Source organism: Pyxicephalus adspersus, chromosome 6 (assembly GCF_032062135.1).
Source record: "Pyxicephalus adspersus chromosome 6, UCB_Pads_2.0, whole genome shotgun sequence".
NCBI classification, from domain to species: Eukaryota; Metazoa; Chordata; class Amphibia; order Anura; family Pyxicephalidae; genus Pyxicephalus; species Pyxicephalus adspersus.
The window spans coordinates 89459788-89473780 of NC_092863.1; the positions used below are offsets into that span (position 1 = coordinate 89459788).

The 13993-nt window shown below is 38.0% G+C and overlaps 1 protein-coding gene across 2 annotated transcripts in view; it reads right to left on the minus strand.

Annotated features, from left to right (window-relative positions):
- Positions 1 to 13993, minus strand: part of CCBE1 (collagen and calcium binding EGF domains 1) — a 202800-nt gene that overhangs the window by 18733 nt on the left and 170074 nt on the right. For both annotated transcript variants that reach the window (XM_072416551.1, XM_072416550.1), the window contains exon 5: positions 9246 to 9380. In XM_072416551.1, coding sequence (XP_072272652.1) covers positions 9246 to 9380 — 135 coding nt within the window. The remainder of the gene's footprint in view (positions 1 to 9245; positions 9381 to 13993) is intronic.

The following is a 13993-nucleotide window of genomic DNA, read 5'->3' on the forward strand; positions in this document are numbered from 1 at the left end:
CTGAATTTCTTCCCATTTATTGTTATTTATTTAGTCTGATGGCTGCAGAAGTACACGGATAAAAGAGGTAACTTTTAAGAACGGTTTTACAAAAGAGATTAAAGTCAAACTTATAGTGAATCCATCAACCATTTGAAAAAATTAAAAGACCTGCCTAAAAGAAAAACACCTTAAGACTTTAGCATTAAAAAACATTTCTTAATTTACCTTTTTGCCCTGACTGTTTAACTGGTGTCCAACTTCACATGGCTTGGGCTATTTACCCCTTCATTGTCCAAAAGGAACATGTGTTCAGTGTTCATTAAAGGCATGCTTACTAGACAGGATGCAAGTTGGGGTGCAGGTCAGATTTCACCCCAGAGGTTAGGGATGTCAGATTCCAGTAACATTGTGAAACTGATCTAGATAGAAGCACTAAGGAGACTTTTCTGTATGAGCAGGTTAGGATCTGCAATGGGATCAAGTGATCCTATGCAGTTTCTGGTGGTTGGCACCTTGCCACCTGCTCTTTCTTTCATTCTTAAAGAACCAGCCTCTTCAGATTTCACAACTAATGGCAGTACTTTCTGCTGCTCTTATTCATTTTCTACAAGGGTAGAAGCTACTTGTAGTGTCTCCCCCAAGGCCGTGGTTCACTGGTCTAAGGACGCATTAACCATACTGCAACCTTACAGCCAGTCTGACCATAGCCTAATATTTCCTATGTGGTCTATTTTAAATTTCCTGCCTAAAAGTAGACACCATGATATGTTTGTTCCTACTTAGGTAGAAAAGCCTTTTAAGTGTACATCTCCCATAAAGTTTCCATTGCATATTTCAGTTTGATTTCCAGTAGTAATAACTGGCCTTCCCCTGTTAAAGGGCCGTTAATGAGCGCTGAGGCTGTTTTGATAAAGAGTGGAAGAGCAATAGACAATTTTCAAAGTCGGAGAAAGTCACATCTAAAGAACAAAATAAATCTAGATGAAGGAAGAGGCACATAATGTGCCTAATAAATGTGATAGCAGACATCTTGTGTTGTGTATTCTAGGATGGGATATCTACTTCTAAAAATTGTAAAAGGCAATAAAGCATCAAATAAAAAAAGCTGATATGTTTAGCTTTAAGGGACAGTTTTAACAAAAATCTTCCCATAAGATTATGTCCATTTAATGTATTGTGGGCATGTTATACCTATAAAACCCTGTATTGTATAGACATATACTGACTGCTGTTGGGTTTCCAATTTTAAATGTTTTGTCAGCAGTCACAGCAGACACAAATATTCCCACTTCCATCTGCAGCTCTACATAAAAAGATTAAAAGGCACAATGCCAGAAGAGGAAAGGTCTATGACAAGAAGGGGACTGTGCTAGAGAATTGACTTTTTCTTGGATAGTTACATTTTCTAGCAAATTAAAGTGGACGTTGCACATTAAAAAAAGAATATTTAATATAAAGGATAAATGCAAAAAGTGAACATTTCAAATACCTGACACGGTCTTTTAAAGATAAGCAAATAAATTAATTGCTAGTCATTCATCTATTCTTTATATAATTGTTGAACAATTTTTTTGGTACGTATTAAGGTATATTACTTGAAAGCTCCAGTTAAAATCCTGACTATACCATTATATGCTAAAAAAACATAGACTCTTCTTAGCATATTACATTGATCCCATGTTCCCAGGCTATTTGTTCCCCTTAGAAGTTATCATATGCAGTGCTAGTTATTTGAAAAAATTTCCAAAGCAGTTGTTGAAAAGTAAAAACACCAAAAGAACAATCAATCCTAAAAGAAAATACCCAAAGGACATTAAGAGAAAATGAAACATTCAATTCTTTTGATTCGGTTGTTTCAGGTAACTTCAAAGAACATAACTGAGAAGAATAATTAAGACGTATGTATGAGGAAACTGAGTGTTATGGATATGTATGGAGGATAAATATGAGGGATTGGTAAGTACATTTCTGAGAAGGGTGAAAGAGAAGAATGTAAGAAGAGGATAAAGTGTGAAAAGTAGTTATAAGAAAAATGATTGGAAATCAAGCAAGGGGAAGATGAGTGATATATATGTATGAAAAGTATAAATGACAAAGAAGTGTAAGAATTTTGTAGGAGGAAGGTGAGTGAGAAGCATGCATGGGGAGGATGAGTGATATGTACGTATAGGAAGGATAAATGAGAAAGAAGTGTGAAAAGCAAGCATGTGGAAGATGAGTGGAAGATGAGTGGTATGTATGTATGAGAAGAATAAATGAGAAAGAAGAGGAAGACTTATGTAGGAGACATGTAGGTGAGACCATTGCATGGGGAGGATGAGTGATATGTATGTATGAGAAGGATAAATGACAAAGAAGTGCAAGAATTATGTAGGAGGAAGATGAGTGATAAGCATGCATGGGGAGGATGAGTGATATGTACGTAAAGGAAAGATAAATGAGAAAGAAGAGTGAAAAGTATTTATGACAAAGATGATTGAAAAGCAAGCATGTGGAAGATGAGTGGTAAGTATATGGGAAGAATAAATGAGAAAGAAGCAGAAGACTTATGTAGGAGAAATGTAAGACCATTGCATGGGGAGGATGATTGATATGTATGTATAAGAAGGATAAATGACAAAGAAGTGTAAAAGAAAGATAATTGAGAATCATACATGGGAAGGATGAGTAATATGTATGTATGTATGAGAAGTATAAACAAAAAAGAAGTGTAAGAATTATGTAGGGAAATGGTGAGGGACAAGTATGTATGAGGATGATGAGCAGTAAAAACATGAGGACGAATAAAAAAGTGGATGAGCATTATGTATGATGGGGTTGTCCATGCATAAGCAGTATAAATGTGAGGGATGAGTGAGAAGCATGTATAAAGTAGCTAAAACAGAAAATTGGAAAAAGGTGGGTGAGATGTCTGTATGATGCCCAAGCATTATATATGTGGGGCATGAGTGAGAAGTATGCATGAGGGGGATAATGGATACATATGTATGAGGAGGATATACAGCCACCATAAAATAGGGGGATGAGTGAGAAGTATGTATAAGTGTGGGGGGGGGGGGGGGTTTAGAAAATATTTATGAAAAAGATGGGTGAAAGCCATGTATGTGGATATTAGGTGAGCAGCAAAAATAATGAATGAGAATTACAAGTAGGTGTAGGAATGAAAAGTATATATAGTTCAACATATTTATGAAAAAGGTGCATAAAATTATGTATGATGAGGATGTGGATGTATGAGCAGTGTAAATGTGGTGGATGAGTATGTATGAAAACAATGGCTGAGAAGTACCTGTATGTATGGGAAGGATGAGTGATATGAATGTATGAGGAGGATAAGTGAACAGTATTAGCCTGATTTATAAAAGCTGGAGAGGATACAATTTTGTCAGTGAAGCTGGGTGATATAGCAAACCTGGAATGGATTTCTTAAAAGTCATTTGCTATTAGTTAGCAAATGTTTTCAATCCTGGATCAGATCTATTTCAGGTTTGCTGGATCACCGAGCTTCACTGATGAAAGTGTATCCTCTCCAGCCTTTGTGAAGCTTCATAAGTCAGGCCCTATAAATGAGTGGAATGAATAAGAAATGGATGTATAATAAGTGACTGAAGTTTAGAGGGAGATTTGGGAGAATATGTAGGGAATACTATTAATGAACAATAGGGTGGGTGAAGGATTGGGGTCTGACAGAACTGCCACAGAACTACTGGTAGAAGGAAGAATGAGGAGCATCCTACGAGGGGGTGCTGGGAAGTTCCTGGCCTTTCTCCCTTCCAGATGAAATAGAAAAGAGTGTTGGGCCATATGACAGTCTAATATCTCACGGGGGCGTGTTGGGTTTGTTATCACCACTATCCTAGACATGCACAAGCTTTCAGCGAAGTGGTTGCCGAAATGTTTGAACAGTGATCAGAAGAAGGAACGAGTTGAAGCATCCACCTGCACACACGTCCAACTTTGTGGCTGCCAAATTGAACACCCTGGGTTTCCAATTCGTCCACCATCCCCCCAACTCACCTGACCTGGCCCCTTCAGACTATTATCTGTTCCCGAGTTTGAAGAAACACTTGAAGGGGCAACGTTTTGAGGACATTTCTGATGTCAAAGATGCTGCTGAGAGCTGGTTTGCAGCCCAACCAAAGAACTTTGATTTGAACGGTCTAGAAAAGCTGCAACTAAGCTGTATCCGGGGGGAATATGTTGAATAAATATGTTATTTCATAACTCTGGCTCCCTTCTTTCTGGGCAAAGCCAGGAACTTCTCAGCACCCCCTTGTATGTGTGTGTTGCAGTGCAGATGTGCTAACTACTAATAGGATTCTGATGCAGAAGAATCAGCTGAAGCTGCAAAATTTATATGCTGTTTGTAGAATAAAGCATCTTCTCTGCATACTATTAGCTAAGGGGAACCATATGCCGTTTGCTGCCATGCATTCAACCATACTCCATTAGACATCTCACAAGGGTAGCTGGCTATGTTGGTGTCCATTGAGAGCAATATTTATTTATTTGGCTGAAAAGTTTTTTTAAATCAGTTATTTCTTTCTGGCTATTCTAGTCTCTTCATTTTTTTTCATTGTGCTTTATATTTTAAAAGCAGGGTATATTTTAAGGATAGAGAAACACTAACCAGTCTTCCCGTGTCTACAGAGTGATAGCTTCTGGGTCGTGATCCCACAATTGTTCACCATCATTCTGTTTTATTCAGTTATCTATCTCCCTTGCAATGACAGCTACAATATGCAATACATTTTAATCCTATATCAGATCTGTTTCTAGTAGTAAACACCTCATTTAAAACACAACATTCACTGGACGTCAACTGATAAAACACATTCTATGTGAGGGGTTTCTAGATCCCCTGAGAAATAGAAAATTGCATCACTTTTTTTTGTGGAGCGTCTGTGATCGTGAGACTAAATAAAGAATATTTCAGGAATGAATTTTTTGAAAAACAGTTTACCATGTGAAAAACAATTTCAAAGTTAACCATCTGGTTCAGGCAGTGTCCAACATCAATGAAAAGCAGAACACGTAAGTGTCCACAAGATTTATACTGTGACATTAGAAGCAGTTCATAAAATAGACAAAGGCTGAGCGGGCGCCAAGATTTTTTTTTTAACATTCAATGAGTTTCCTCCATATTATATGCCAATGTGTCCAACAGCAATGAGGCGAGATGAACAAATAATGGAATCAGACAGATAAATTGTTTTAGAACTAGAAGATGGATGCAAATAATAATATTCGCTAAAAAGCAAGTCTTAGAAAAAGAGAAAATCTATTATTTCATGAAGATCATGTGACTGGCTGAAGTCAATTCAAGTCAGTATGCTAGAGACCAGACAGCACTGGCAGTTTTCAATGTGGGCTCTGGCTCCACGAACAGATGAAAAACAATAAAACTCTCTTAAAGGGAACAGTAAATTACTCTTTACAAGCAGTAAATGAGCTTTACTAAATAAGCCCAAAATGCACTATTTAGCTACAGCCATTGTAGAGCAATTCATCCTCAAATGTTATAGCAGAGGCTCTGGTTGAAGTTGGTTTGTACTTCTACACTACTTGTTTTTATGCAACATAAGGCTGCCAGGTTCCATTGTCAGAGGCAATATAAGGAGATAACCTGCAATTTCAGTGCCTCATTTGTGAAGATTGAGAATTAATTGCTCCACAGTGCCTGCCACTACAAAGGTAAGTAAGAACTTGTGTTTATTTACTATTAAGAATATGCAAATATTTGAATGTTAATAACGTGTTAGGAGATGCATTCTATGATAAAAGTTAAAGCATTTGAGTATCAATTCAGAGATAGATGAAAGTGAACCATGGTCAAGTCTACATGATGATGAACAGGACCACAGCACCAATATTATGAAAGTCCACCATGATAGGGCTACAACTTTTGTTATGTTTATATAAGAATGCCCCTGGCAAAAATTATGTATTGTAAATGCAGTTCCCTGGTGTTTGCAACCTACTGCCCTACTACCCTATATTCAAATCTTCTAGTTATATGGCCCTTAGAACAGCTCAAGAACTTGTTACTTCCTCCAGCTGTCAAGGAGTGCCAGAGTCCCTGCTGTGATCTACTCCCACTCTCTGCTGCTTACTTCCCAACCTGGCAGCTAAAACAACTCTTACTAAGTTATATAATGTGTTATTACATATATTTCAGAACGCCTCATATGTAAGCAATACTCAAACAGACCATTCTCTTTAATTCAACTCTAGCAAAGCTCTATAATTGGTGCAGAGATTTTTTTTTTTCTCTTGCAAAAATAAAAACTCTTCCTGCTGAGCTTGAAATGGCTAATAAAGTTCAGCATAGCAATAACTTTACATGTCAGCTATACTCTGTCCTCTAGGTGGCAGCGTATGTTTGCAAAAGTGCATTCCCAACAGAATGAGTAGGAAAAGAGGCATGAAAAGACAAAAATTGGGATCAAGAGGATAAGAAGTCACTGAAGCAAATCAGATTTGTTAAAAGCATTTATATCATTTCTTTCTAAAAAAAAGTTAGCTTTAACTGAACCTTAGAAAATACACTCTATAGCGAAACGTTTGTGGACAGCGGACCATTAAATTGTGCGCTTGACATCACATTTAAAAACCATGGAAATAATTTAAAGTTTCAAGTCTTCCTTACAGAAGACCACACTCTTATGGGGCGGCTTTCCAAAAGATTGTAGGCTATGTCAGTGGGAATGCAGGCAAATAAGCATATGAGATCAGGTCAACTGAGATTGGTGTCCACATACCTTTTCCCATATAGTAGGTGTGATGGTTAGAACTTTACAAATGTAAAAATTTGGGCAGTATGGTTGCTCAGTAGTTAGCATTGGCGTTTGCAGCGTTGGGTTCCAGGTTTGAATTTCGGCCAGGACATTATCTGTATGGAGTTTGCAGGTTCTCCCCATGTTTGCATGGGTTTCCTTCAACCAAAACATGCAGTTAGGGTAATTGGCTGCCCCTCAAAATTGACCTTAGACTGTAATAAAGACATGACTACATTCCTATCACAATAGTAGGGATGTTAGATTGTGAGCCTCTTTGAGGGACAGCTAGTGACATGTCTATGTACAGCTCTGCCCAATATGATGGCGCTATATAAATACTGTGTAATAATAATATTGTAATAATAAAATGTTTAACTGTAAAGTGTAGAAATATAGCAGCTATGTGGCTATTGTCCTTGCTTCATTACCTAGCCTGCCAATGATCTGTAACATGCATGTAGATCAGTTGTGCTGTAGTGCTCATGTGCAAACAAGGAGTATGCTGATAGGAGGAGAAAGAAAACGGAGGGATGAATTTATCGGCCTGCTTATTCTTCTTTTACCATAGAGTGGAGAAAAGAAAACGGCTTTCCTGCCCTGCCAGATGAGCTCTGCTGTCTTCCTAGACACGCAGATCTCCATAGCTGTTGTCTGTCCATAGAGTAAATTATTTGGCAAAAATAAAATGTACCCACCTGCACTGGATGAGCAACCTGTAACATAATTATATGCATGGCCAGGTTGCCCTACATGCTTCACCTTAAAAGAATAATTGCTATATAGAAATATGACAGAGATAAAAATATAGGTTTCATATTGAGTACAGGGGAAGAATGCAGGGAACAGGGACAATACATTATACAGACTACAACCAAAAATGTCCCCCTTCCCCCAGAACAAATATCTTCCCAGCAAAGATCCCCCTGAACAACTCCATAGTATCCCCAAATTATCTACAGACCAACCCAATGACCCCGATACTGATTAAAAGATGAAGGGCACATGTCCTGCACACTCATTTCCACTGATACCCATGCTTCACAAGCCAACAACATTATCTGTGTTCCTGACCTTCTCTTACTATTCCTGCCACTAAATGACAGGTGCTCTTTAAAGACAAACTGTAATATGATGTTTCTTTTGCTTTGTTGGACAGTTCTGTCCTCTAATCTGGTTCTCTTTTTCCAACCTCTGCTACACATGTTTCCTATTGTCTAACATTGTAGGAACATGAATGCTCCCCTGTTGAGCGGGTTGCATAGTATGGCTACGTTCCTAGCATACGTCCACAGCTAGTTTGTTGCTTAGGACTAACACTCCAGTCACAAAGTATGTCTGAGCTATTTTATAAACTACTATATAAATTCACTGGAGCAAAAAGAATAATGCCTACAAATGCTGAATCTGGAAAATTGAGTCTCGATTTGTTAATTTTATTTTCACATGTAAAGCTGACCAAACGTGTTGCAATTTCATTGTAATTGCCATCAACAAATATGCAGTGAAAACCTACCTACCAAAATGTAGGGTCTCAAGGATTTAAAATTAAAAACAGTCATGTGCAAAAAATCATTACAACTAAAGGTGACCAGGTATAGATGAAACCTGTGGGGTCATCCCCAGGGATTTTATGACTGCGATACTACAGCAGAATATTGCTGCCTTCATTCCCAACTTTGTAGGGTTAGTTAGATAAGAGAAAATTGTGAACACCTGACCATCACACCTACAGCATAGTAAGAAGTGGACACCCCATCCAATATCAATACTTGAACTCAACAATAACATTTTGGCAAAATGGGCACACATTTCCATAGATTCAGTCCAAAGGCTTGTAGAAAGGCTGAAGCAAGGAGACTTTTATAGATGCAAAGAGAGAAGTAGGGCTTGCAATATTATTGTACATTGGATGTCCAACAAGCACATATAGTTTGAGAGTCAGTTGTCCGTAAACTATTGGCCATTTAATGTATGTTCTGAAAAGCAGATCAAACTACAGCCTATTTATAACATAATAATAAAATAGTTTAGCAAAGGTGGTGGAGCTACAAATGCAACAAACGGCCAGCAATGCTATCTGCTGGCCTTAAGTATTAACTACAGGTAGTACCCGGGTTACAATCGAGATAGGGACTGTAGGTTTGTTCTGTAAGTTGAATTTGTATGTAAGTCGGAACAGGTACATTATTGTAAGAAATGCAATTAGATGAGATGTTTGTCTCAAAATATTATTAGGCAGCATGGTGTCAGTTGTTGTAAAAAATTCCTATTGTTGGTTAATCACAAACAATGCAAAAAAAAAATTTTATGAAGCCTAGACATTCATTATCTTCTGGATCAAGCTGTGCTTTGATATGCAAAAAGAAACTATTGCAGAGTTTGTCTTGGGTATTACACAGGAGTTACAAGATGTTAATATCTAGAACAGAGCTATAGTTTTTACAGACTAGCTAGACCAGACAGCAATAAACATGTTACACTTACCTAGGCAATATGGCTTCTCTCTGTTCCTGTGTCTCTCACGGTCATACTGGTAACCAGGATAACAAGTGCACAGGACGCGACCAAAGTTATCCGTACACTGCTGTTCACATGGGGCTTCTGAGCACACGTCATAATCTGTGGAGAGACAAATAAACTGTAAAATACTACACAAAACATACTGTTCTTGTTCACGGCAACTACTGAATATTATTAATGAATGATAAAATGTCAGGTTAATTTTAACTGCCCTTCCTAGCAGCTTTGTTATTCCTGCTGTAGTAACAGAAGAAGCTGCCCTTGTGTCGAAGCTTCCACAGAACCATGGACCCCCTTCACGTGACATTGCAGTGTCAAATGGAGGGAGTCACGTGTGCTTCTATACCAAAAATCACTGGGTTCTATACTCCTAAATAGAGCAGAGGGGTAGCAAGGATGGAAAGTGCTGCTGGGGTGAGAGGATTAAGGCAAATCTTTAGCTTTAACCTCCAAAGTCCACATGGCAGGCCAATATACAACCAGTAATGGTTACCAGATATCATGCTATAACTAGACGCCACCTTAAGAATGGGGCAGTTTTATATCGATTGGTCTTTAAATGGTATATTTTTAATGCTGTTGCTGACTTCTGTTTTTGACACCCATCTTGTGTTCTTTTTTTTAGATTCAGACAGGTTGTTTCTGCTGAGTAGATTTTACCTTTGTGGTCAATGGTACAGAAAATGAGGAGCTATGTCCGTTATATAGACAAATATAGCAAAAATTTATATGGCTTTATTTCGTCTCACTTTATGTCCCTATGCCCAGTAAAATTGTTGGCTTGATTCAGACATTTTAAACCCGGGTCTGTGGAACCCTTCGGTTCTTGTAGGTGAGTGTTAGGGGTTCCATGAGCTTTGGCTGATTGACCCCCAGTGTGATGGTGCCTGCATAGTTCCGAGTTTAACCCTATTTGGCAGGACCAGTAAGATGGCACCAGTGATCTCTTAGCTATCTAGACGGGTGACATTTTGACTAACACAGTAGAGGGAATTCTTTCCTGAATATCAAAGCAAAGAGAATTCTTTCCGCTGAACCTCAATTAACTTAATCAGGGCCTACCTATGTATCAAAATTTATTTTATGGATTCCTCTGGGGTAAAAAGCATGAGAAAGGCTGTGATACTGCAATCCTAGTGTGTTAATTTTTTTCTATTATTGAACAGAATAAACAAAAAAAATCAATGTTTTCATTTTGGGTATAGGAAGACCAGATTTTCGAATGTCTATAGTTAGATAGATTTTCTTTCTTTTCCTGTCTGGTTAAATCATTGTCCGGTTGACAGTAAATGAGGGGTGATCTCAGAACCACAGATAGCAATACAAACCTCATAATGAATTTTGGTTTTTATGAACCTCATAAAAAAGCTTTAGCTGGATATCCAATTTAAATTCTCAAAACAGTCTGAAATTGTAAATAATTTGCTTGATGTTGCAGTAAAAAACATTGGATGTTCCTGGTATGTCCTAGACTTATTCCCTGCTAAGCCCACATCCATGGCTGTAGCTATAGGGAGCAGCACGCATGTCGCTTCGGTTCCTGCTCTGTGCAACAAAGCAAAAAGATGAGCAGAATGGGAAAAACAACTCAGTGTACAGAACATGGCATAATTGGCTACTGGGAATGTGAGAACACCCAGGATCATGCACAAGAGTTAATTCACGGGTAACATGGCTGATCCCGAACCCAGAAAACACTGGATGAAGATCCCGGTGCCCATGACAGAGCGAGGAAAAGTGAGTTTGGTTACATAATTGAGAACAGGCAGGTGAGTTTGTTGTACTGCAGAAAGGACATAACCTGCCTCTTCTATAATAAAAAACCTCTATCATTTTTTTTCTTTGTAAATTTAGTTCCGCTTTAATCCGTAACAGCTTCAGAAAGAAAACAATCTGTAAGATAATGCATACCATTTGATTTGATGCACCTGAAATGTATTAGGCCTATTTAACCTGAAGGTTTGACTGGGCTTTAATTTTTTATTTTATTATTTACTCTAATATTAGTTTATATGTGCTTCTTTTGAAAATTTTACTTATTTCATTTGTGGAGAATAATTTGAACATTATATTCCTATCACAATAGTAGGGACATTAGATTGTAAGCCCCTTAGAGGGATAGTTAGTGATATGACTATAAACTTTGTAAAGTGCTACATAATATAATGGCACTATATAAATACAAGACAATATTAATATTATTTTATTATTATTAATAATAATAATAATAATATTAATAATAACATATGATTTTGTTATTTTAAAATTCTACAAAAAGATAATTTCTTATGATGGCAAAATTTGGAAAGACATTATTTAATTGAATATTTCCATTTGACATATAAATATTTTCTCCAGAAAAGGTTTTTCCATTTTGAATGTAATATTTGTATTGCAATACCAATACAAATATTCACATATGTTTCCTTTTGTAGGTTTATCTTGTTCAGTATATTTTCCATACAAGCCACCTACTGAGAGCCAGAATTGATAACGTTTTTCCTGCGAACTAAACAAAATTCTGGGCTGGGTTATATAAAGTTGGTTTTAACTCCCTGGAAAAATATTTCTTCAAAATTAAGAAAGGAATTTTTAGAAAATCAAATAAGTTTTCAATTTATTTTCCCAGCTTCGAAAGGAGATGAGAAACCTAGTCCGGGGGCAAGAAAGCATAGCAGGGTCCGGTCTGCAAGTGTATGGGGAAGCAGCTGTCAACGCGGAGAGAAAGGGAAAGACTGAAATTCTGATGCTCAGCACGATGGTTTCCACGCCAAGTGCACCGCTTTTAACAACTATGTTTCATATGATCTACCGCTTGACACTTCAGGGAGTTCAATGTAAGCTGGCAATGAAGTTTAATATGTTAGTTATGACTCAACCAGGGTCCAGATGCCAAAGAAAGTTTTAACGCCTTAAACTCACCGCGATATCCACAATGGCTTAGAAGAGAGCTTAGTGCATAGAGAGCTTTGCTTCAACATCAGCAGAACTGAGCCTGCCAGTTGGATAATAAGCCTAAGGGCACTGGAGGGGTTAATGCGAAAAATACTTAGCCAGGAGTGATGTAGGTTGGTAAAGTGTATCTAAACCTAGGAACAAAATTGTAATATATTGCAGCTTACTGAGACTTAGATGTAGTGGCTGCATTTTGTAAAGCCTTTTTACTGTATTTTCCTGACAACACTGTTCCTGTCCTTGGGTGACATCCCATCCCTTCTCCATCACACAGGAAGGGAAGTAACAATTTTCCAGTTTATTGTTTTTACAAATGACTTTTCCTTGCGATCTCCAGTCATTAAAATTTATCCAAAGCCTTTTTTTAAAAAAAAGGGAAGGGTCATCAGATTTTTTTCCCATTAGTGTCCCCATTGGGGAGCTGTCCTTTCACTACTTGTCCTGAAGTCACAGCTGAAGAAGTAGAGGAAATCTCTTGTAAGGAAAATGCCCTATTAGACACTTTTTCTTTGGAGCAAATGCTCCCATTGGAAGATTTCCCTCAATTCCTGTTCTGGTTATAATTTATATGTTTTAATTTTTGCACACGTTCAGAAAATGTCCAGGAGAAAAAATGAATACCCAAAGGAAGAGCACAGACTGCAATAAAAGATTGGTGTGCAAGGATGCAACAGCAGAACATATATAGTCCAGCTTTAATGACTTTTCTGTTATTATAAAAAGTAACATTTCAGTGGGTTCAAAGGGACCCCTTTCATATGGGCTACAAATAATGCATAAAAGATTCTTCCCCCAGACAGCATTAGTACAGAAATACAGTATTGGTATTCCAGGTATTACAAGTATAAATATTCTAAAATTAGGTAATACCATATGAGGATATTCCATTTCCAAACAAGAGCATCAAATAAAGACAAGGAATATGAGAATATATTATGAACATTAAAATAATTCCCAACCAGTCGATACTGTATTTGATCTTTTATTAAGTGTTATTTGTAGCCCTGAGTAGGGATGAGCAAGCAAATTGTTTAAATGAGCAAATTTTTTCAATTCTCTCTCTGTGGCGAATTGGGCCATTCTCACTTACCAAACATGTGGGCGAGAACGGCCTTTGACAAATTCCGCCGACGAAGCCTGCAAGACCAGTTAGGGGAGCGGAGCTGTCAGCTCTGCTCCTGATTGCTCTTGCAGCCCTTTACGAGTTGTATGTGTTCTTGGATAGAAATTCTATATCCAAGAACACAGGAGTCCTGTGTTCCTGGATAGCGAAACTCTATCCAGGAAAATATACTACAGGGCGGCAAGAGCAATCAGGGGAGCGGAGCAGTTCCGCTCCTCTGATTGCTGTTGCAGTCCTGTACTATGTGTTCCTGGATAGAGTTTCTATCTCTATCTAACACAGTGTTAGTCTCGCTGGCTGCTCATGAATAAATGCAGCGTGGGAAAAATCCTCTGATTTTTCCCACGGCTGCATGTATTTTTTAAACGCAAGCCACATGACTCAGGACTCCGAGAGGAGAAGTATCGTGGCTTCATTTATGAATGCAGCCCCGATAACCCTCCTCTCAGTAAGAGATCCTCGGGCACTACAGGTAAGAAAGAGGGCTTGCCCTCATTCTAACTTGTAGCGCCTGGGGGTCGCTCACTGACAGGAGGATTCCCACGGCTGTATTTTTGAATGCAGCCATGATAATCCTCCTATAGTGATTTCCGATGGTTTTGTTGAAATTTCGCAAATCCATCAGATCTTTGAG